Source organism: Gopherus flavomarginatus, chromosome 11 (genome assembly GCF_025201925.1).
Source record: "Gopherus flavomarginatus isolate rGopFla2 chromosome 11, rGopFla2.mat.asm, whole genome shotgun sequence".
In the NCBI taxonomy this organism is placed as follows: Eukaryota; Metazoa; Chordata; order Testudines; family Testudinidae; genus Gopherus; species Gopherus flavomarginatus.
In genome coordinates, this window is record NC_066627.1 from 50,880,135 (window position 1) to 50,903,152 (window position 23,018).

General features: G+C 57.7%; 1 protein-coding gene across 2 annotated transcripts; it reads left to right on the forward strand.

Annotated features, from left to right (window-relative positions):
- Positions 1–1,710: 1,710 nt before the first annotated feature.
- On the forward strand, positions 1,711–18,191 carry CCM2L (CCM2 like scaffold protein). Of its 2 annotated transcripts, none has more exons than XM_050918300.1 (10): positions 1,711–1,792; positions 5,259–5,426; positions 6,941–7,024; positions 7,388–7,571; positions 8,844–9,319; positions 9,413–9,548; positions 10,003–10,066; positions 10,653–10,785; positions 10,946–11,084; positions 16,396–18,191. In XM_050918300.1, exons 1-10 carry the CDS (start codon positions 1,763–1,765, stop codon positions 16,677–16,679), a joined length of 1,698 nt encoding a protein of 565 aa, XP_050774257.1. In that variant the 5' UTR covers positions 1,711–1,762; the 3' UTR covers positions 16,680–18,191. The 2 variants fall into 2 exon arrangements, with proteins under 2 accessions (XP_050774257.1, XP_050774258.1); XM_050918301.1 differs by having other exon boundaries at positions 9,449–9,548.
- Positions 18,192–23,018: the final 4,827 nt, after the last annotated feature.

Sequence of the window (23,018 nt, forward strand, 5' to 3'; positions counted from 1 at the left end):
ATGGCAGCAAAGGGGCTGTGATCCCCTCCCACATATCTCATAGACCAGCGGGGTCGGGAGAGGGATACGTGCTCTGCCATGCAGTAACGTAGCAGATGAAGAGCTGGACTGTCGTGCAGCGGGAGTTCATATTTCCATAGCCCATCTCCTGGGGGCAGGTGGTGTCGGGTCCATGCACACAGGCTTTGGGGGTGAGAGCCAGTAAAAGGAATCCAGGAGGCAGGAGCGCCCCCTGCAGGGAGGTTACGATAACCACAGCAGTTGTTGCTCAGCCCCCACAAGAGGCTCCTGCATGATGCCAGCTCCCTGCTGCTTCTGCCACTGGCTGGGTATTTGGCATCAGGGAGATTGCAGGAAACAGCAGCCCGGGTGGGGCTTGGTAACTATGTGCAGCACATGGGAGCATCACTGGAGACACTCCACTGCCTGAATGCACCACGCAGGAAATGGAATACGCCCACCCCTGGGGCAAACCCAACCAAGGAGATTGCCTGGGGCATAAGTCAGGCTGAGGGGAACGCAGTGCATGTGTTAGCACACTGGGGTCATCCCTAACTTCATCGGCCCTGCCACAGGGAGGAGATTGGCCAGGGAGAGCGGTGATGGCTCTTTAGAGAAAACCCCTGGCATGGCGCTGAATGACCTTCACCCCAAGGCTCAGGGGATCAGGCAGGAGAAATAACAGAGCTTAGCAGCCCCCGGGAGAATCCTGACTCCACAGATTTACAAGCTCCAGCGGGCGTCAGCTCCTGAGTATCTGTCCCCTTCCTGTCCATCCCTCACTGCTCAGGAAGAGGAAGTCTCCAGCTGCTGGGGCAGGATGCAGCGCACAGGAGGGAAGGAGCATCCTTTTAGCCTGGAATTTCTCTTCCCACAAGATCGCCCCCACTCTAGAGGGGGCCAAGCCCTAGTCTGAGCTCCCCACAGTCTCCGGAGGGGGTTGAGGTTTGGGCCTCACTTGCACCGTTTCCTTCCCAAGAGCTGGGGCTCCTTGGTGGTGATGATTTGGGTCTCTGCTGATAGTTTATGATGCCCCAGGGCCTTGGTGCCTCTGAGGCTTTCAGCCCCGGCCATGGCTAGCATTTCAGCTCCCCTGCTCTAGTCACTGTCTCAGGACCAGCTCTGGTTCCTGTCTGGCCCTACAACTGCATTGCATGCCCCATGTTTGCACCCAGCTGATCCTCCATTTATGCCAGGCCTTCTGCTCTGGCCTGGGAGTGAGTCAGGGACATTGGAACCCCCCGAGGAGGTGCCACGAGCTCCTACTGTGGAGGAGACCCAGGAGAGCCTTGGAGAACATCCCTTTGAAGATGGCACTAGCAGAACCCCCGCGATCTCCCTGTTGGCTTATTAAAATTCTGAGGCCCAACGGCGCAGGGGGGCGAACGAAACCCTTCCCAGCACCAAGAGGGAGACGGGGTGTGTGTGACAGAGAGACAGACAGACGGAGTGTATGAGAGAGACAGACAGCAACAGTGCATGGAGACAATGTGTGCACGGAGCTGGGCAGCGGGCAAGAGGGTTGGCGCTGGGAACGAGTGTTTCCCCTTGGGGTGTGAGCAGAGTCCAGCAGCCCCAGAGCCCTGTCCACTCAACCAGAGCACAACTCCATGCACTCATCCCTCCTCGGAGGGGCAGGAACTCAGCGAGTTCACATCAGAGCCGTCGCTGGTGGAGTTTCCGACACAGGAAAAAAACAAAGGACTAGCACGTAGCGGAAAGAGCTGCCTTCGCCGTGACAGGAGCGGAGCAGGGACGGGACATGGAGTATGAGGCCAAGAAGGGAAAGAAGGTACGGACAGGCCGAGCTGGCATAGCTTAAGGCACGGCTTTGCGGGGTGCAGGTGCATGTGTGTATGGCAGTCCCCTCCCGAGGGTGTCACTGCACGGGGCGCTGAGTACTGCATGGGTATGAGACAGGCCCATGGGCTCCCCTCCCTTAGGCAGCATGGAGGGCAGCTGGTGAGTGGAATTCATGGGGAGCAGGCAGCCCATGATTTCTCCCCCCCCCCGACCCCCAGTCAGAGCTGAAAAGAGGGATGTGGCCTAGCAGAAAGGGGTGGAGTCACCAAACAGCCTGCGCCCCTCCAAGAACAGCATCAATTGCATTGAAGCCTTAGGCTCTTCTATGTGCCAGGTGACCCCTTGGGTAGAATAGCCCCAGAGCCAGCTGTGCTGCCGCTGATGGGGTACGGGGAGCCCCAGAGCCGGCTGTGCTGCCGCCAATGGGGTACGGGGAGTCCCAGAGCCGGCCCTGCTGCCGCCGATGGGGTATGGGAAGCCCCAGAGCCAGCCATGCTGCCACCGATGGGTTTCGGGGAGCCCCAGAGCCAGCTGTGCTGCTGCCGGTGCTGCGGGGGTGCAGGGAGCCCCAGAACCAGCCATGCTGCTGCCAGTGGGGTACAGGGATATTTACTGGATAAATTCATGGTGGTTAAGTCCATAAATGGCTATTAGCCATGCTGGGTAAGGAATCGTGTCCCTAGCCTCTGTTTGTCAGAGGATGGAGATGGATGGCAGGAGAGAGATCACTTGATCATTGCCTGTTAGGTTCACTCCCTCTGGGGCACCTGGCATTGGCCACTGTCTGTAGACAGATACTGGGCTAGATGGACCTTTGGTCTGACCCAGTACGGCCGTTCTTATGTTCTTATGATGGGGTGCGCGGAGCCCCAGAGCCAGCCATGCTGCCGCCGCAGGGGTGCAGGGACCCCCAGGGCCAGCCATGCTGCCGCCGGTGCTGCTGGAGTGCGGGGAGGCCCAGAGCCAGCCGTGCTGCTGCCGATGGCGTATGGGGAGCCCCAGAACCAGCCATGCTGCCGTCAATGGGGTATGGGGAGCCCCAGAGCCAACCGTGCTGCCGCCGATGGGGTGCAGGGAGCCCCAGAGCCAGCCATGCTGCCACTGGTGCTGCTGGGGTGCGGGGAGGCCCAGAGCCGGCCGTGCTGCCGCTGATGGGGTACGGGGAGCTCCAGAACCAGCCATGCTGCTGCCGATGAGGTACGGGGAGCCAGAGCCAGCCGTGCTGCCGCCGGTGCTGCTGGGAGCTGAATGCAGGCTCCATGAGGGGTTGGCCCATCTCTCCATATGCACACAGCTGGCTATGCTCGCTGTCCTGTGTGGGTCATGGGACAAGACGGTACAAGATGGATCTCAGAGGCCAGCAAAGTGCTCTGCCTTCAGGGACTCTGTACGGCGCGCAATACACAGCCTGATCCCCTCTCCCCCCTGTGACTGACCCAGCACAGTTAAAGGCCCCAGGGCAGAGGCCTGGCAGAGACCAGTTGGTGGCCCAGCGTCTTGGCTGGGTTTTCTGTGAGTCAGGAACTGGCTGTCCACCAGTTCTGCACCCGGAACGTTACTCAGCTGCAACTGTGCGCGTGGAGTTCTGATCTGCTCGGCCTGCCACCTTGGCCTGGTCAGATCCCGGGGACCTGGGAATTCCAGCTCTGATTAATCCATTTCTCTCCCACAAGGGTAGTTCTGGTTCATCTGTCACGTCCTTGCTTCCCAGGGGTTCTACATGGCTTGTTTGCTCCATCCCCTGCCTGACCCCCAGTAATGGCATCCCCAAGCTCCTCCTTGTGCTCTTCATCCAAACCCATCTGTCTGTCCTGGTCCATGCAGGACAGACGCCTTAGGCCCAGGGCCTGTGTTTGTTGCATCTATTACATAGCGCCATTAGAGGCTACCCCGAGGGAGCTTGTCCTCTCTGTCAGGGCCGCGCGGGGGGGAAAGTGGGGCAATTTGCCCCAGGCCCCACAGGGGCCCCCATGAGAGTTTTCCAGGGCCCCTGGAGTGGATCCTTGTCACGGAGTCACCGGGCGATGCTCTGGAACTGCTCCCCACAAAGCCAGGCAGGACTTTGGGGAGCCTCCTCTCCCTTGGAGCAGACTTGTTCAGGGCAAGAAGCTCACACGTCTTCACCTCCTGGGTCTCTCCTTGGAGCATTCAGCATCCTCTGCCCCTCCGTGCGCTTCCCACAGCGAGTCCACCCCAGCGGGGTCCTGGGGAAGCCACAGGGTCCTGCACCTCCACTTCGCAGTCAGACGTGACTCTCAGCCAGCCAGTAAAACAGAGGTTTATTCGATGACAGGAACAGGGTCTAAAACAGAGCTTGTAGATACAGCGAACCGGACCCCTCAGACGGGTCCATTCTGGGGGGTAGTGAACCAGACCTCCCACGTCTGCACTTCACTCCTCGACCCCACCCAGCTCCAGACTAACAACCCCCCCAGCCCCTCCTGTCTGCTCAGCTCCTTTCCCTGGGCCACGAGGTCACCTGATCTCTTTGGGTATGGCTACATTTGGAATTTCAAAGCGCTGCCCCGGCAGCGCTGCGGGAGCGCTGCCGCGGCAGCGCTTTGAAATGTGAGTGTAGTCAGAGCGGCAGCGCTTTGAGAGAGCTCTCCCAGCGCTGCATGTAAACCACATCCCTTACGGGTGTAGCGTGCAGCGCTGGGAGCCGCGCTCCCAGCGCTGCTGCCCTGATTACACTGACGCTTTACAGCGCTGTATCTTGCAGCGCTCAGGGGGGTGTTTTTTCACACCCCAGTTGCAACGCTGTAAAGTGCGAGTGTAGCCAAGGCCTTTGTCTCCAACACCTTCAGCTGGCACCTTTGCAGAGGAGGGGCCCAGGCCATCAGTTGCTAGGAGACAGAGTGCCAGGCATTTAGGTGCACTGGTCCTTTGCTCTGCCAGATATTTAAGAACTGCCATGGGGACACTGAGGCACCAACACAATATTCAGAGAAAACATCAAGAACATTCCTAGTTCATCACAATCCTTCACTCACTCCAGGGGCCCTGGAAAACTCTTGTGGGGCCTGGGCCCCCGGAGCTTCTTCCGCTCCTGGTTGTCGTTGTCAATTCAGCGGCAGGGGGTCCTTCTGCTCCAGGGCCACGGATTTACCGCCGAAGACCCAGCACTTCGGCAGCGAATCCCACTTTGGCGGTAATTTTGCAGCGGGGATCCCCGCTGCGGGTCTTCAGGGCATTTTGACGGCAAGTCCCGGAGCAGAAGGACCCCCCGCAGCCAAAGACCCCAGGCCCCCTGAATCCTCTGGGTAGCCCTGTCTGGGACTCCCCTGGGCGATGCCGGCTTCCTCTCATTGGGGGATTGCTGTTGAATCCGTATCACACGTGTGTGACATATTCGTGCCCATATGATCCTGCCAGGGTGCATAGCAAACACCAGCCCCTCTGCGCTTGGAGTAGATGAGAGATGCCGGCTTCTCAGCCTTCCTGTTTATTCTCAGGGGTTTGTGTCTCCCATCAAGCGGCTGGTTTTCCCCAAGGCGGCTCGCAGGCAGGTGCTCCGGACCAGTGTCTACCGGAGGCCTCTGCATTCGGTCCCTCTCTACCCCCCAGATTATCTCATCGATCCCCAAATACTGCTGCATGACTACGTGGAGAAGGAGGTGAAGGTAAGGGGGGTTTACCTGGGGGGCCAGGCATCATCCCAGCAGCTCAGATCTTCTTGGTCGCTGGCAGGAGCGGTGGTCACAGGCCTGGTTTCCTTAACTCTGTGAGGGTTCCCCACTGCTGTGCTCCAGGGAAGGTGGCTCACCTGTCACTGTAATGCACCCGCCAGGTAAACCTCAGCCGTGTGAGAATCACCACCTGGTGCCAAGGGGTGTTCTTTGAACTGTAAAGCGACCGCGGATTGCAGCTTCAGAACTACACACATGGCAGGACCCTTTTGCATGTGCAGGGTGGGGCTCAGGCATCTGGGAACCCTTTACCCAGAGGCTGCCCCCTAGTCGTAAGGGTTTCCTGTGGATACAGGGTTTAAAGTGAGGGTTTTTTTCTCAGTTCAGGGAAGTCTCCATTCCACAGTTTGCAGAGTGCTCCAGGTGTCTTCGGGCCAGGCCCATGGATCAGCACCCACCTCTTGTGCTTGTTTGAGGGTGAAGCTAATTGCGTCTGCTCCAGTGTTGCTGCTGCAGGTTCCCTCTGAACTCTGAGACCTTAGCCAGGCGGGACACAGAGAGGAGACCACTTCCCCTTGGATATAGAAATGCAATGTGTGCTGGGATGTGCACCCCACACACACCCTGAATGGGTTCATGCTCTCTGGCTGCACCAGACAGGCATCCCAGCTGGGGAAGCAGCCAGGTGTAAACAGAGGATGAGCAGGGCAGAAGTGGGATCCAGGTGGGGAAAAAGCTGTGGTGCCTCTTTGGGAAGAGACAGCAGGGAGTCCAGGAGGGTCAGGGAAAAAAGCCCCCAGAGAAGAGAAGGTTAAGAGAAGAGCAGACAGGCTCCTCCGGGGGCAAGCTGGGGCCTGCCGGACCCCTGAGGAAGGGGGGAGTGGGCCAGCCCTGGACTGTGGGGTAGGTTAGGCACCGAAGGACAGTGTGACCCAGCAGAGGCAGAAGGTTTAATTTTTGGATCGCTCCTGAAGGACTTTGGTAAGGGCTCTGGAGGGGGCTGGCTGCAGGGCCAGGCCCCTCTGTCAGCTGGACTTGGCAAAGCACAGGATGAGGAAACTGGCAGAAGTTGGTGCAGCAGCAGAGCCAGCCAGAAGGGCGTGTTGGGACAGCTACTCAGCCACAGGCTGCTTTCCAAGGTGGGGAGGGGAGCAGCCCCTGCCTTGTTCCAGATGCTGTGTCCAGAGCTCCTGTCACCCCAGAGGCTGATCATTTCCCAGCCTCCCAAGGCCCCTGTGCAGCGAGGGAGAGCAAGCAGCCGCGCAGACAGAGGCCAACCAGTGAGACCCTGGGACTTGCCAAGGCCACCCAGGATGTCCATGGCAGGGAATTGAACCCAACAGTCCAGCTAGTTTCCTACCCACTGGACCATCCATCCTCTCTGAAGGCACATCCCTGGGGACAGAGATCCCCAGACCCCCCGGGCCTCCCTGCAGGGCTTTCCGGACAGCAGGAATCTCCACCACCTGTCACACTCACACAAGTCACTGCAGTATTTTCTCTCCTAGTTTTTAGGCCACCTGACCTGGGTGACATCCTCCTTGAACCCCTCCAGTCGGGATGAGCTGCTGCAGCTCCTGGACACAGCCCGGGTAAGAGAGGGAGTCCATGGCCCGGGGCAGGAGCTGCCACCCCAAAGCGTCTCCACTGAGCACTTGGGTTAGAAGGGAAGACATGCATAGTGCTCAGTGCCAGCTACCAGCTTCCCCGTGCTGCAGAGGGGGTGGACAGGGAGCCCGGCTCAGGCTGCTTCCTGTGGAGAGAGGGGACAGGGTGACCTTCATCGCAGTCGCAGCAGTGCCCTGGCAATGCCCGTCCTGACTCAGGAACTATTCCCTGCCCAGCTGAAGAGAGCTGGGACTGCAGCAGGGTGGGATCCCACCGAGCAGAGCCCAACACCATCCACTGGGCTGCCTCCATTCTGCCTCTGACCATGTTCCTTTGCCCATCTGCAGCAGCTGAAGGAACTGCCACTCCAGACAACCCCGGAGCAGGACAGCATCCTGAGCCTGTCAGCCCGCTGCCTCCTCCTCACCTGGAGAGACAATGAGGAGCTCATCCTGAGGATCCCCACCCATGAGATTGCAGCTGCCTCCTACCTGCGGGATGATGCCCTGCACCTCCTGGTGCTGAAAACAGGTGCGGAGACTCCCCTGGCCCCAGCACCTCTGTGGGTTCTTCCCTGCAAACCTGTCTGCCCCACACTGTGCATATGGGACTCCACCAGCCCCATTCCCTGCTGCTTCAGACTGCAGGTCATCACTTGCACCCATGCCAGCGGCATGCCTGGGGGATCGTGACGAATAAATGAGGTGTGTGGTTATAGCCCTAGTGAGACAAGCACACAGAAGGAGCTTGTTGGCTGGGTTCACTCCCTGCAGCATCCTTGGGCTCAGAGATGATACAGAGGCATGCAGCGTCACCAGGTCCAGCCAGAAAGCCCTCCTTAGAGAGCTCTCCTGCCTCATGGGGGACTCCAGAGTCAGGCTCGCTGGCATAATAGATGAGCAGGGCTCTGCTTGGCCTGGCAGTTCACTCCAGACTAGGGTGACCAGACAGCAAGTGTGAAAAATCAGGACAGAGGTGGGGGGTTATAGGAGCCTATATACGAAAAAGCCCCAAATATCGGGACTGTGCCTATAAAATCGGGACATCTGGTCACCCTACTCCAGACCCTCCCCTGCCTCACACCACTTCCCCATGGCCAAGGTGGAGAGAAGCAGAGAGCAGCAACACACCATGCTGTGCAGTGCTCTGATGCTCCCAGCCCTGCCATTTCCCCATCATGCGTTTCATGGCTGCACTGGAGGGGCTGGTTTCTTTCCCCTCACCCGCCATATGCCAGGACCCAGTCTAAGGACAAGAGGCTCTGGATGCTTCTAACAATAAACCCCAGCCTCAGTCAGTAACTGCAGCCGGGATCTCCAGGGGCAGGGACAACACAGGGCATTTGGCATCAGACTGTGCCCAAGGACCCACTGCTTTCCCCTCCCCCAGCCGCGCTTGTGAAGGGGGTGTCATGAACAACTTGTCCACAGTCAGTGGCAGGGCTGCTACTAGCTGGTCAGGAGACTGTCACAGATATGACCTGACTACAGAGTTTGCATCCTGAGGTAGGCACAAGAAATGGGGTCTCGCTGCCAGATACTTTAGTGCCCTGCTGGGCTGGCTCCAGCTGTTAGCAGCTAAGGGAAGATGGGTGGCACGTGGCGCCACCTGTTGGCTTTTCAGCCCTGCACCCTACGTTGACTTGCAGGCCCCCGGGGTGAATGGGGAGGCAGGAGACTCACCTGGTGAACCCCAGTGGAGGTGTGAGACAGGGAGAGTGGGTGCCCATCCCCCCACAGTGCGGAAGGCAGCACCTGGGGATGGAGCTTTCTGAGCACAGATCTCTTCTCTCGTCTATTCCAGGCCTGGGAGTTGACCCCGTTCCTGCAGGGGGCAACTTGGACATGTACCCAGGGGGCAGTCTGGAGAAAAAGCTCCCTGGAGGGGCAGCTGAGAAGAGGCAGGCAGGGATCTGCCTGGAGCCCAAGCAGCTGGGGGGCACCATGGAGCGCCGGCACACCATCTGCAGCCTGGACTGGAAGATGGCCCGGGGCGGGCAGGAGGGCAGACAGGGCGGGGGAGGGAGCCTGGAGAGGAAACAGGCCAGTGGCAGCTGGGAGAAGAGGCACAGCAGCCGGACGGGAGGGAGCTGGGAGCGGAGACAGACCTACAGCGGCAGCTGGGAGAGGAGGCAGCTGGGGAAGGCTGGAGGCAGCTGGGAGCGGGGTAAGACCTATGGCAGCTGGGAGCGGAGGCACACAGGGAATAACCCACTGGATCCCAAGGAGCCCAGCCCTGAGGCGTATTGCAACCTCATCATCCTGGCTGTGGCCAACAGGGTGAGTAGCCGAGGATGCTGTCCCCTTGCCAACCCACCCGGCACTGACCCGCTCCGGATCACCACCACAGCTGTTTTCTCTCACTGGGTGCAGGATGCAGCTGAAGAATCCTGTGCTCTCATCTGCCAGGTCTTCCAGATCATCTATGGGGACCAGAGCATCGAGTGCGTAGACCGGGCTGGCTTCCACTACACCTCCACCCCCGAGCGCCCCTGGCTCTCCAGCAGGAGTGAGTGCCTGGTGTGCCAGGCTCAGTGGGATGACAGGGCTTGGGTCCCTCCCACTGCAGGGTGTTTATCCTGGAGCTCTGAGGTGGGGAGGCCCACACACATGTCAGGGTGGTGAGGTCAGGCAATGGGGGGAGCTGGCAGTGCTGTGAGAGGGTGGCATTTGGGCTGGCAAAGCCGTGAGGGAAGATTCCGTCTCCTCCAACAGACAGCAGAGTCTCCTCAATTCGTGGGACAGTGTGTAGTGTTGGGGTTAGTGGGATTCTGCCTGCGATGCCTTAAATTCTGGGATGGTACTTTGGGAGTCATCGCTGGGGCCCCGCTTAGTGGATGGAAGGGGGAGGTGGTGTCCCTGGCTCCTGGGGGTGATTATAGAGGTATCAGGTCTCTGACATGGGGTGAGGCAAGCATAGTTGGACAGTTCCCTAATCTTGCCCTGGGGGTTCCTTTTCGCAGGTGAGAGCTGCCGCACTGATGGGACGTATGGATACGATGCTGATTTCAGCTGCTGTAGCTCATTGTATGTCCTGCTCCCTGAATATCTGAATGCCCCTCCTCCCTTATTCCAGTGCATGCTCTGTGTAGCCCTACACAGCCGCTTTGCCCTTTGTGCGGGGGACCCAGGCCCAGTGAGAGGGACTCAGAGCAGACAGACATAGAAACAGGGATATATTTATCTGCCCTTAAAGGGCCTGCGTCTGTGCAAGGGGCTGGGAGCTGACAGCCAGGGCCCAGCACAGGGTACATAAAACAAAATCTCCCTGTTCCAAAGAGAAAATGGGAAAATATAGACAAGAACCAGGAGGAAGCTCAGCCTGGTCCCAGGAGTTGTCCTTTCTCCCAGCTGGTGAGGTGCAGCCAGGCTCCACCTGCAGCCTAGGGAGAAACCTCCCAGCTGCTTGGTTGTAAGGTAGATGGCATTATGTCCCCCTCCAGTGGCTGGTCCCTTAGACGATAACAGCCACAAGAAGCAATCCCACCACTGCCGGGGAAATGGGGTGGCAGATGTGGGATGAACAGGGCCAACGTTCAGAACAGGGCTCAGACTGTGATCTGAATGAGGATGTCTGGACAGCCCAGCTGATCTCCTTCCCTTCTGCCTGCAGCAATGGCTCCCATGAGACCTTTGAAGCATATTACAGTGGGACTTCTTCCCCTTCCTTTCGGGAGTCGCGTGACAGCCTGGCCAGTGACCGGAGCAGCGCGGGACTGGAGCAGCTGCAGGACTATATGATCACAGTACTCTCCTTGCTACTGCATCATGGGGGAGTCTTCATTTTGCCTGGCCTCATTCCATCCTTCCAACCCCGAGTCCTAATGCATCACTGCCAGGGACCTGTGGGAGGCTGGAGCTGGTCTGCAGCCATCTCTAACCTTGGTCTCTCTCTCTGCTCTGCAGCTGAGGAACAAGCTTTCCCCCCTGGAGATCCAGCAGTTTGCGTTGCTGCTCAGGGAGTACCGGATGGGAAGGTCCGTCCAGGAATACTGTTCTGATCTCTTGCAGCTCTATGGGGACAAGAGGAAGTTTCTCCTTCTGGGTAAATGGCTTGTTACTGAATTCTGTCCCCACTGCTCACTAGTGAACATGGCATCTGGGTGACAGACCTGGTGGTGTCTAAGGGAATTAATTGGACCTTTTCTAGGCTGTGCAGAGACAGGCCTCTCTCTTCAGGGAGTTGAGGTTTGTGTTCATCAGACCGGCACAGTCCGATTAGAGATGGAGCCCAAACCGAAAAGTCCAGGTCCAGATTTTGAATACCCTGATCCAGGCACTCGTGAATGCTGGATTCAGATTCTACAACTTGGTTTTGCTCATAACCAACCCTCCACTGCAAAAAAATTGGGGTCCAGATTGATGCAATGTTCTGGTTTGGACCTATCTGTAAAGAAGGGATTGGAAAGAGAAGGCTTCAGGATATAAAGAGTCTGGTCTGATGGGAGGTGACTCTGCCAGCTTCAGTGCTCATCTCCTCGATTTACACTGAGACCAGGATCAGGCCATTGGTTCTGAGAGTACAGTTCAGAATGAGAGACTGAAGGAACTACATGTGTGTGAGGCGGCATCTCTAAGGGCAGGTGGGGGGTATGAGGCGGACCCTAATGGCCGGTCAGGGTATGAGGTGGCGTCTCTAATGGCAGGTCGGGGTATGAGGTGGCGTCTCTAAGGGCAGGTGGGGGGTGTGAGGTGGCTTCTCTAAGGGCAGGCGAGGGGTATGAGGCTGCATCTCCAGGTGGAGGTATGAAGTGGCATCTCTAAGGGCAGGCGAGGGGTATGAGGCTGCATCTCCAGGTGGAGGTATGAAGTGGCATCTCTAAGGGCAGGCGGGGGTATGAGGCGGTGTCTCTAATGGCAGGTCGGGGTATGAGGTGGCGTCTCTAAGGGCAGGCGGGGGTATGAGGCGGCGTCTCTAAGGGCAGGCGGGGGTATGAGGCGGCTTCTCTAAGGGCAGGCGAGGGGTATGAGGCTGCATCTCCAGGTGGAGGTATGAGGTGGCATCTCTAAGGGCAGGCGGGGGTATGAGGCGGTGTCCCTAATGGCCGGTCGGGGTATGAGGTGGCGTCTCTAATGGCAGGTCGGGGTATGAGGTGGCATCTCTAAGGGCAGGCACGGGTATGAAACGGCGTCTCTAAGGGCAGGTGGGGGGTGTGAGGCGGCATCTCCAGGTGGAGGTATGAGGTGGCATCTCTAAGGGCAGGCGGGGGGTATGAGGCGGTGTCTCTAAGGGCAGGTGAGGGATATGAGGCGGTGTCTCTAATGGCCAGTCGAGGTATGAGGTGGAGTCTCTAATGGCAGGTGGGGGTATGAGGTGGCATCTCTAATGGCAGGTGGGGGGTATGAGGTGGCATCTCTAAGGGCAGGAGGGGCTATGAGGTGGCATCTCTAAGGGCAGGCGGGGGCTATGAGACGGCATCTCTAAGGCAGGTGGGGGGGGTGAGGCAGCATCTCTAAGGGCAGGCAGGGGGTATGAGGCGGCATCTCCAGGTGGAGGTATGAGGTGGCATCTCTAAGGGCAGGCGGGGGTATGAGGCGGTGTCTCTAATGGCAGGTCGGGGTATGAGGTGGCGTCTCTAAGGGCAGGTGGTGGGTATGAGGCGGCATGTCTAAGGGCAGGCGGGGGTATGAGGCGGTGTCTCTAATGGCCGGTCGGGGTATGAGGTGGCGTCTCTAAGGGCAGGCGGGGGGTATGAGGCGGTGTCTCTAAGGGCAGGCGGGGGTATGAGGTGGCATCTCTAATAGCAGGCGGGGGTATGAGGTGGCATCTCTAAGGGCAGGTGGGGGTATGAGGTGGCGTCTCTAATGGCAGGTCGGGGTATGAGGTGGCGTCTCTAAGGGCAGGCGGGGGGTATGAGGCGGTGTCTCTAAGGGCAGGTGGGGGTATGAGGTGGCATCTCTAATAGCAGGCGGGGGTATGAGGTGGCATCTCTAAGGGCAGGTGGGGGTATGAGGCGGCGTCTCTAAGGGCAGGTGGGGGAAGTGAGGCGGTGTCTCTAAGGGCAGGCGGGGGGTATGAGGCAGCATCTCCAGGTGGAGGTATGAGGCGGCATCTCTAATGGCCGGTCGGGGTATGAGGCGGTGTCTCTAAGGGCAGGTGGGGCTATAAGGCAGTGTCTCTAAGGGCAGGTGGGGGTATGAGGCGGCGTCTCTAATGGCAGGCGGGGGTATAAGGCAGCGTCTCTAATGGCAGGCGGGGGTATAAGGCGGTGTCTCTAAGGGCAGGCAGGGGTATGAGGTGGCATCTCTAAGAGCAGGCAGGGATATGAGGTGGCATCTCTAAGGGCAGGCAGGGGTATGAGGTGGCATCTCTAAGAGCAGGTGGGAGGTATGAGGCGGCATCTCTAAGGGCAGGCGGGGGTATGAGGTGGCATCTCTAATGGCAGGCGGGGGTATAAGGCGGTGTCTCTAAGGGCAGACGGGGGTATGAGGCAGCGTCTCTAATGGTAGGCGGGGGTATGAGGCGGTGTCTCTAAGGGCAGGCGGGGGTATAAGGCGGTGTCTCTAAGGGCAGGCAGGGGTATGAAGCAGCGTCTCTAAGGGCAGGCGGGGGTATAAGGCGGTGTCTCTAAGGGCAGGCGGGGGTATAAGGCGGTGTCTCTAAGGGCAGGCAGGGGTATGAAGCAGCGTCTCTAAGGGCAGGCGGGGGTATAAGGCGGTGTCTCTAAGGGCAGGCGGGGGTATAAGGCGGTGTTCTTAAGGGCAGGCAGGGGTATGAGGCGGTGTCTCCAAGGGAAGGCGGGGGGTATGAGGCAGCGTCTCTTTAAGGGCAGGCGGGGGTTATGAGGTGGTGTCTCCAAGGGCAGGCGGGGGTATGAGGTGGCATCTCTAATAGCAGGCGGGGGTATGAGGTGGCATCTCTAAGGGCAGGTGGGGGTATGAGGTGGCGTCTCTAATGGCAGGTCGGGGTATGAGGTGGCGTCTCTAAGGGCAGGCGGGGGGTATGAGGCGGTGTCTCTAAGGGCAGGTGGGGGTATGAGGTGGCATCTCTAATAGCAGGCGGGGGTATGAGGTGGCATCTCTAAGGGCAGGTGGGGGTATGAGGCGGCGTCTCTAAGGGCAGGTGGGGGAAGTGAGGCGGTGTCTCTAAGGGCAGGCGGGGGGTATGAGGCAGCATCTCCAGGTGGAGGTATGAGGCGGCATCTCTAATGGCCGGTCGGGGTATGAGGCGGTGTCTCTAAGGGCAGGTGGGGCTATAAGGCAGTGTCTCTAAGGGCAGGTGGGGGTATGAGGCGGCGTCTCTAATGGCAGGCGGGGGTATAAGGCAGCGTCTCTAATGGCAGGCGGGGGTATAAGGCGGTGTCTCTAAGGGCAGGCAGGGGTATGAGGTGGCATCTCTAAGAGCAGGCAGGGATATGAGGTGGCATCTCTAAGGGCAGGCAGGGGTATGAGGTGGCATCTCTAAGAGCAGGTGGGAGGTATGAGGCGGCATCTCTAAGGGCAGGCGGGGGTATGAGGTGGCATCTCTAATGGCAGGCGGGGGTATAAGGCGGTGTCTCTAAGGGCAGACGGGGGTATGAGGCAGCGTCTCTAATGGTAGGCGGGGGTATGAGGCGGTGTCTCTAAGGGCAGGCGGGGGTATAAGGCGGTGTCTCTAAGGGCAGGCAGGGGTATGAAGCAGCGTCTCTAAGGGCAGGCGGGGGTATAAGGCGGTGTCTCTAAGGGCAGGCGGGGGTATAAGGCGGTGTCTCTAAGGGCAGGCAGGGGTATGAAGCAGCGTCTCTAAGGGCAGGCGGGGGTATAAGGCGGTGTCTCTAAGGGCAGGCGGGGGTATAAGGCGGTGTTCTTAAGGGCAGGCAGGGGTATGAGGCGGTGTCTCCAAGGGAAGGCGGGGGGTATGAGGCAGCGTCTCTTTAAGGGCAGGCGGGGGTTATGAGGTGGTGTCTCCAAGGGCAGGCGGGGGTATAAGGCGGTGTCTCTAAGGGCAGGCGGGGGTATAAGGCGGTGTCTCTAAGGGCAGGCGGGGGTATAAGGCGGTGTCTCTAAGGGCAGGTGGGGGTATAAGGCGGTGTCTCTAAGGGCAGTCAGAGGTATGAGGCGGCATCTCCAAGGGAAGGTGGGGGGTATGAGGCAGCGTCTCTAAGGGCAGGCGGGGGTATAAGGCGGTGTCTCTAAGGGCAGGTGGGGGTATAAGCCGGTGTCTCTAAGGGCAGGCAGGGGTATGAAGCAGCGTCTCTAAGGGCAGGCGGGGGTATAAGGCGGTGTCTCTAAGGGCAGGCGGGGGTATAAGGTGGTGTCTCCAAGGGCAGGCGGGGGTATGAAGCGGTGTCTCTAAGGGCAGGCGGGGGTATAAGGCGGTGTCTCTAAGGGCAGTCAGAGGTATGAGGCGGCATCTCCAAGGGAAGGTGGGGGGTATGAGGCAGCGTCTCTAAGGGCAGGCGGGGGGTATGAGGTGGTGTCTCTAAGGGTGGGGGGGGTGAGTAGGTTTGCCAGGTGTCTAATCACACAAACCCAAACACCTTGCCCTGCCCCTACCCTGCCCCTTCTCCGAGGCCCTTCCACACTCACTCCATCCCCCCTCCCTCCGTCACATGCTTTCCCCCACCCTCACTCACTTTCACCAGGCTGGGTCATTTGATTGGGGTGCAGGAGGGGGTGCAGCTCTAGGCTGGGGCTGAGGGGTTTGGTGTGTGGGAGGGAGCTCTGGGCTGAACCTGGGGCAGGGTGTTGTGGTGAAGGAGGGGTACTGGGTGCAAGCTCTGGGAGGCAGTTTGGGTGCAAGAGGGGGCTCAGGGAAGGGGTTTGGGGTATGGAAGAGGGTTTGGGGCGCTGGCTCGGGGAGGGGGCTCAGGGCTGGACAGGGGGTTGGGGAACAGGAGGTGGGGACGGGTGCAGGCTCCAGCCAGGCGGTGCTTACCTCAGGCTACGCCCATTCGGTGGTGCAGCAGGGCTAAGGCAGGATCCCTACTGCCCTGGCCCCGCACCACTCCTGTAAGCAGCCAGCACGTCCCTGCAGTCCCTTGGAGGGTGGGGGCAGGGGGCTCCGGATGCTACCCCTGCCTTCAGGCACCGCCCCTGCAGCTCCTATTGGTGCTCGGGGTGCCAGAGTCAGTGCTCGGGGCGGGGGCAGCGCACAGAGTCCCCCTGCCACTGCACCCTCCCCCCCCCAGGGGCCGCAGGGATGTGCCAGCCTCTTACAGGAGCAGTGCGGAGCCAAGGCAGGTAGGGAGCCTGCCTTAGCCCTCCTGTACCTGCTAGGCCAGCCTGTTGGTACTGAGCTGCTTTTAAACATGCAGACCAAGGGGGTGGCCTGTGGGTTCCCCCGACCCCTCTGGCCCCTGGGAGCATGAACGCTTCCCAGGGCAGTAAGGGCCTGCCGGCTCCTGGCCGCTCCTCATGGCTGTGTCCCCCTCCAGGAATGCGGCCCTTCATCCCAGATCAGGACATCGGCTACTTCGAGAGCTTCCTGGAGAGCATCGGCATCCGGGAAGGGGGGATCCTGACCGACAGCTTCGGGCGGATAAAGCGTAGCATGAGCAACACCTCCGCCTCCGCTGTGCGCAGCTACGATAGCTGGTCCCTCCGCTCCGAGTCGGAGTCCTTCAACCGCATGATTACGGACATCACCCACGACATCGAGGCCCTGGCTTGTGATGAGGAGGAGGAGGAGGAGGAGGAGGAGGAAGACAACTATCTGTGAGGGACTCCCACCTCCTCCCCCAAAAGGCACTTGGTGATTCACTCTGTGGCCAGGAGACTCCTTGAGATCCTGAAACCTCTTGGCTGAATTCAAATGGTGCCAGCCCCACTCCATTCCAGCTGAGCTGGGGCTGGCGCTAGCCTGCTGGCTTTTTACCCTCACTGCTCCAGCGCTGCCTCCTCATCTCCTCAGTGGTCTTGGACTCTGCAAGGGGCCAGCAGTGGGGGAGATTGAGCTGTTGCCACTCGCTGGGCCTTGGCCTCACACACCCCAGTGAGGCTTTATCTGCACCTTGCCACCAGCTGGAGTGGCTTGGATAGTAGCACCACTAACAGTGGGAGGGGATTGAGACCTGCCTTACCTGCCGGTGGATTTCTGGAGCAGCAATTTACCGTTCAACGTTTGGAATCAAATTCTTCTCTCAGTGAGGCCAGTCCCCCCCCCCAACAAGTCTGGGGAGGCTCCACGGGGGCAACTGCGGACAGAGCTTTGTGTAAGGGGCCTGATTATTAATGCTCATCCCAGCGGGAAGAGGGTAGTCACTGCCCTCCACACGCACTAGCGACTGTCGTCAGCGTTCATGGGATTCCCTCGTCGGCACCCAGGGGAGCAGAGACCCCACGGGCCAGGCGCAGGCGTGTGTTCTGAGTAATTAGGAACAGAATTAAACTCCGGGGCTGGCGCTTGTTGTGTGTCATTGCACAAGGTGCAGTCACGCTAGGCCGTCAGGGGACTCCACTGGGAAGGGAATGGCTGAGTCCCAAGCTGGGTGTGCAAGGGTGAGGTAGCAAGCCAGGGCTCCATGGTGACACCCTGGGAGGGGTCCAATTTCCCCAGGGTCTGAGCGCTGTGCAGGGCACGGATGTGACAGGCCAAATCCAACACGCAGCAGGCTGTAATTAACATGCTCCTGCTCAGCCCCTGGTGTGAGGGGATGCGACGCTCCTGAGATCGGGGTTTCTCCCAGCTACACTAGGGCTGAGCTGGCCCCTGGAATCTCTAAGGACTGAGCTCCAGCCCTGCTCAGTGCCATGGGTGAGGGCTGCCCCACAAAGATGTCTTCAGAGGAGGGAGGGGTTTAAAGGAGAACCTTAGAAAGGTGATTGACCAGTTAATGAGCGCCCAGGATGGCCCACGTGGAGCCCAGCTCTGAGTGCTGAGGACAGCTGGGATTTGTGCTTCTCATCTCAAACAGCAGCCACCTGATGGGAATGCTCCACTGCTAGCCAAGGAGAGGGTCGGGGAGTGTCGAGGAATAAAGAGTGGATCTGTCATGGGGGTCTGGGGACTCCTTCCCCGCCCCTGCTTTGCTGTGATCTGCACAGCCTGACCTGACAGAATGAAACCCGCTGAGAGCCAGCCCTGGCCCCGAGGGGGCAGGAGAGCAGAGCATTTGCTCCATGAGGAGCAGCAAGGGGCAGCTTTTGAACAGTGGTCAGTGTGAGATGCTGCAGGACAGGAGATGGGAGAGCAGCGTATCCTGGCATGGACCATGGCCATTCCCTTGCACTCCTTTGCTCTCTGCCTGCCTGGGGCAGGGCCCGATCCCTTGTCTCATGGCGTCGGCTCAATGGCAGGAGGGGCTGGTGGAAGGGGGGGCTTGCTGCTGAGGCACCGACGGGTCTCTTCCTTTCAGTAGTCACTGCACTAAAGGCTTCCAGGTTAACAAGCCCTCGGCTGGTGGGACAGAGCCCAGCCACATGGCCCTGCCTGCACAGAGCCAGCAGCCCAAAGCCACAGCAGTAAATGGCATCCAAAGCAAATATGCCTATCCCAGGCCACCTGGGGAGATGGGCATGGTCTGTACTAGCCCCGACGCTGGGGCTTCTCTTCTCTGCCATGAGAGAGAAATTGGTTTGCCCCTTGAGAGAGACTCCACCAGGGATCGAGGCCCAGCTGTACCAGACTCAAGCTGGCAGGTTGAAATGGTGCTCGCTTGCCGCCTGCTGGCCTCCTGGAGACTGGACTGTTTGCAGGGAGCCCATAGACCTGGTTCTGTGAGGTTATGCTGTGCAGCCCCACTGTGTAGGCAGTTAGCTGTGTGCTGAACACGCTCTCCCTTTCCAAGGAACCCAGCAGAATGAGAGAGCACGTGGTTGGGGTGGGTGGAAATGCAAAGATGGGCTCAAGCAGCTAAGCCCAGAGCCAGTTTTTGAACAGTCCCTTGGCCTTCCCGAGCTCTGAGGGTGTTTGGAGCCCGGTTCTGGTCCCACAGCATCTGCTCACTCGCTCTGCCAGTGCAGGGCTTAATCTGCCGACCTGAACTCTTACTGCCCTGGTAGGAGGAGAAGCAAAGGAGGTTCTGCGGCTCAGCTTCATGACTCCTGGGGGTCTGAATGCAGGAGCTGCCTTGGAGACGGAGTCATTCAAGAGAGAAATGTGGCTATTCCAATAAGCTGCTCTGATTTGTATTGTTAATGCTTCAGAAAGCCGCTTGAGGGCACTGCTCCCTCTCTTGACGTGTCTGCATGAGAGCATTGCCCGGGCATAACCTGAATGGGCCTCTACAGGAACAGTTACACCAGTGTAAAAGGCTGTGGGCCTGCTTTGTGTTGTGGGTGGAAGTGGAGTAATTTGTTATAGCTCCATCTCTTACAAGCAGGCTGAACTTAAACCACACTAAGCCACTCACAGGCGTGTCCCCGGGGCCTTTGGTGTTGGTTTAACTCCATTGATTTAAATTACCACCTAGTTCTACCTTGCAACTTCATGGAGACAAGTTCACAGCCAGCCACCCTCCCACACACCCCGTTCTCATATTGGCAAGTGTCCCTTTGTGGGCTGGCCTGGCTGCTCGAGGGCTGCATGCTGAGCAGCCATGGGGAAGAGTCGGATAGCCGGCCTTGGGACCATGGCCTATACATGCTCTGAGTGCCCTGTGTCACTCAGAACGATCCTAGCTGGCCAGTGCCCTGTGCAATGTGGGTGAGTTCTGGAGGGAGCCTCAGCCAAAGGGAGGGTCTCTGTAACATGAGGCCTTCACGGTGGTGGTGCAGGAAGTAATGGGTGTGAGTGAGTCACTTTTCAGTGCTGGAGGTAACACTCCAGTAACAGCTCTCGTTACTCATGGTCAGTGTGCAGAGAAGACATCCCGTTTCCCATTTCACCCCAAAGCACATGGCGGGTGGCAGGGATAGAATCATAGGACTGGAAGAGACGTCGAGAGGTCATCTAGTCCAGTCCCCTGCGCTCATGGCAGGACTAAGTATTATCTAGACCATCGCTGACAGGTGTTTGGACAAACCTGCTCTTAAAAATCTCCAATGATGGAGATTCTACAGCCTCCCTAGGCAGTTTATTGCAGAGCTTAACCACCCTGACAGTTAAGAAGTTTTTCCTAATGTCCAGCCTAAACCTCCCCCGCTACAGTTTAAGCCCTTTGCTTCTTGTCCTGTCCTCAGAGGTTAAGAAGAACAATTTTTCTCCCTCCTCCTTTTAACAATCTTTTATGTATTTGAAAACTGTTATCATGTCCACGCTAAGTCTTCTCTTTTCCAGACTAAACAAATCCAACTTTTTCAATCTTCCCTCATAGGTTGTTTACTAAATCTTGAATCGTTTTAGTTGCTCTTCTCTGGACTGTCTCCAGTTTGTCCACATCTTTTCTGAAATGTGGCACCCAGAACTGGACACCATACTCCAGTGGAGGCCTAATCAGCACGAAGTAGAACGGAAGAATGCATCTTGTGTCTTGCTTACAACACTCCTGCTAATACATCCCAGAATGATGTTAGCTTTTTTTGCAACAGTGTTACACTGCTGACTCATATTTAGCTTGTGATCCACTATGACCCCCAGATCCCTTTCTGCAGTGCTCCTTCCTAGGCAGTCATTTCCCATTCTGTATGTGTGCAACTGATTGTTCCTTCCTAAGTGGAGTACTTTGCATTTGTCCTTATTAAATTTCATCCTACTGACTTGAGACCATTTCTCCAGGTTGTCCAGATCATTTTGAATTATAATCCTATCCCTCAAAGCACTTGCAACCCCTCCCAGCTTGGAATCATCTGCAAACTTTATAAGTATATTCTCAGTGCCATTAGCTAAATTATTGCTGAAGATATTGAACTGAACCGGACCTAGAACTGATCCCTGCAGGATCCCACTTGTTATGCCCTTCCAGCATGACTGTGAACCACTGATAACTACTCTTTGGGAATGGTTTTCCAACCAGTTTTGCATCCACCTTATAGTAGCTCCATCTAGGTTGCATTTCCCTACTTTGTTTATGACAAGATCATGTGAGACAGTATCAGAAGCTTTACTAAAGTTAAGATATACCATGTCTACCGCTTCCCCCTGTCCACAAGGTATCCTGTCAAAGAAATCTGTCAGGTTGGCAGGGATAGTGCTTTCTGCTGCTCTGGGCCCGGTGGGAAACAGGGACTCCGGGCTGATCTGATATGAGTTACTGCTGTGCCAGAGGGACCCTCCCCCTCAAGGTAACAAGTCAGGGTGGGTAAGCTGCTGGCCATCTCCTCTAGGCAGGCTGAGGTCTCCCATGGTGGCTGATAAGCAAAGAGCTCATTACATCAGAGCCACAGATGTGGAGTAATTTGCATTTCACAAAAGGAAGTTCCCACCCTGCAAATCAACTTCCTGCTCAGCAAAGAGCCAGAGCTGTCACCCATTTGCAGAGGGTTTCTCACACCAGGCCCTATGGGCCTGTGCCTGCTCCCACTGAATTCAGTGGCAAAAGCTCCTGTGGGAACAGGTTTGGGCACTTCATCATCAGAGCTCACTCACTCTTGGCCAATGGAATCTGTGTGAGGCAGCGTGGTCCAGTGGTTGGACCTGGGAGGTTGGGCCCAAGCAGCTGTCAGCATTTCCAGCACAACGTGGGCTCCGTGCGGGGATAGACCACACCATGGCTAAAATGCCCAGGGCCTATACGCTCGCACTCCCACTGTTGGGGCTGCCCAGGCACTAGTGTGCTGCTGGGAAACTTTCAACCCAAGCTCCATGCAGCCCTGGCGTGACCCTGCAGTTCTCCTGCCCTTTGGTGCAGAGTGAGACAGCTGGGTTATCCCTGGCTCTCGCACTCCTTGGACCAGCCTCTTGGTAGCTCTTGCACCCTGCTTCCATGCGTGAGCAGAGGGAAAACAGGGCAATTGCAACCAGAAATTGGCCTTTCTGCTTCCCCTTCCTCCTCCTCCCCCGCAACAGAGGCAGCACATCACAGCTGCATCCCCCAAGTTACGCTCCAGTCTGCAAGTGCAACGTTCACTTGTGCCACAGCTGACCAGGATGTGGTCTGTTTGGTGTTATTGACTGTGCATTTTGCTGGAGCACCTTGAGACCCCATCAGGGATCAGCACTGGGCCAGGTGCTGCACACACACGTAATTAAAACGTGGGCCTTGCTGCAAGGAATTTCCAATCTGCATCTCTGCCCCTTTGTGCCTTTAGCTGCTTTAGTTCTTACAGTCCTGCCTGTCAGTGCACAGAGCCCGCCCCAGGGTTCCCCTGGCCAGGTGATCTCGGGAGGGGCATCCATGTTTCAGCTTTCCTGTTTGCACCATTTCCTCTAGCAGACCAAGGGCTTAATGTGGAGCATGGCTCAGCCAGTTCCCTTTTCTAATCTTGGTGCATTTATAAAGATCATGTGTGAGAATAATGGGAAAATGTCTCCCTAGCAGCCCCAGCACCCACAGCCCAGAGCTAAGCACAGCAGAAGGGAAGTTCTTGGTGATGACTTGGTCCCTTCTTTGCCGCTGTGCTAGAAGTCCCTGGTTTGTCCCTGCTTCTTTGCTGGAAGCCAGTTCTGTTACTGACATCCAGGGCTGGGCTAAGAACTCCCCCGGCTGCAGTTAACTGGCCTAATTTCCAACTCACTCAAACACTGTAAGGCTGAACATGTGACTTGAGCGTGGCTGCTCTTGGATTCGCGCCCCACACAGGAGAGAGTTTAGAGACAAGGCGGAGTGGGGGGAGAGAGAAATCCTAATGAAAGCTAAAGCCAGCTCCCAAGCCATACGCCAGGAACCCCGTGAGTCTAGGTTAGAGGGGCTTCTCTCTCCCTCAGACAGAGCTCGGGCTGTCTAGCAGCTAGGAGATCGGGTTGTTTTATTGGAATCGTGGTTGAGAACATAAAAATACCTGGGTTTAAATTACAAGGTGAAGAAAGGATTTGTAAATACAAAGAAACCTTAAAAAGCGCCTGAGGAGGTTGCTGACCCCACGAGGGTCATCCGCTCCCTGAACAACACCATATTAGCTTTCAGAGAGTCGGAGCAGTGACACAAGCACAACCGTCCAAATAATCTGAAGAAGTGGCGGGGGCGGGGTTGCACCTGAAGAAGTGGGTTTTTTACCCACGAAAGCTTATGCCCAAATAAAT

Excerpts from the sequence above, each read along its gene's own strand:
- CCM2L (XM_050918300.1), top strand. The coding sequence starts at position 1,763 with ATGGAGTATGAGGCCAAGAAGGGAAAGAAG. Across the intron at positions 5,427-6,940 it reads ACGTGGAGAAGGAGGTGAAG|TTTTTAGGCCACCTGACCTG; the intron begins GTAAGGGGGGTT and ends TTTCTCTCCTAG. Across the intron at positions 10,067-10,652 it reads TTCAGCTGCTGTAGCTCATT|CAATGGCTCCCATGAGACCT; the intron begins GTATGTCCTGCT and ends TTCTGCCTGCAG.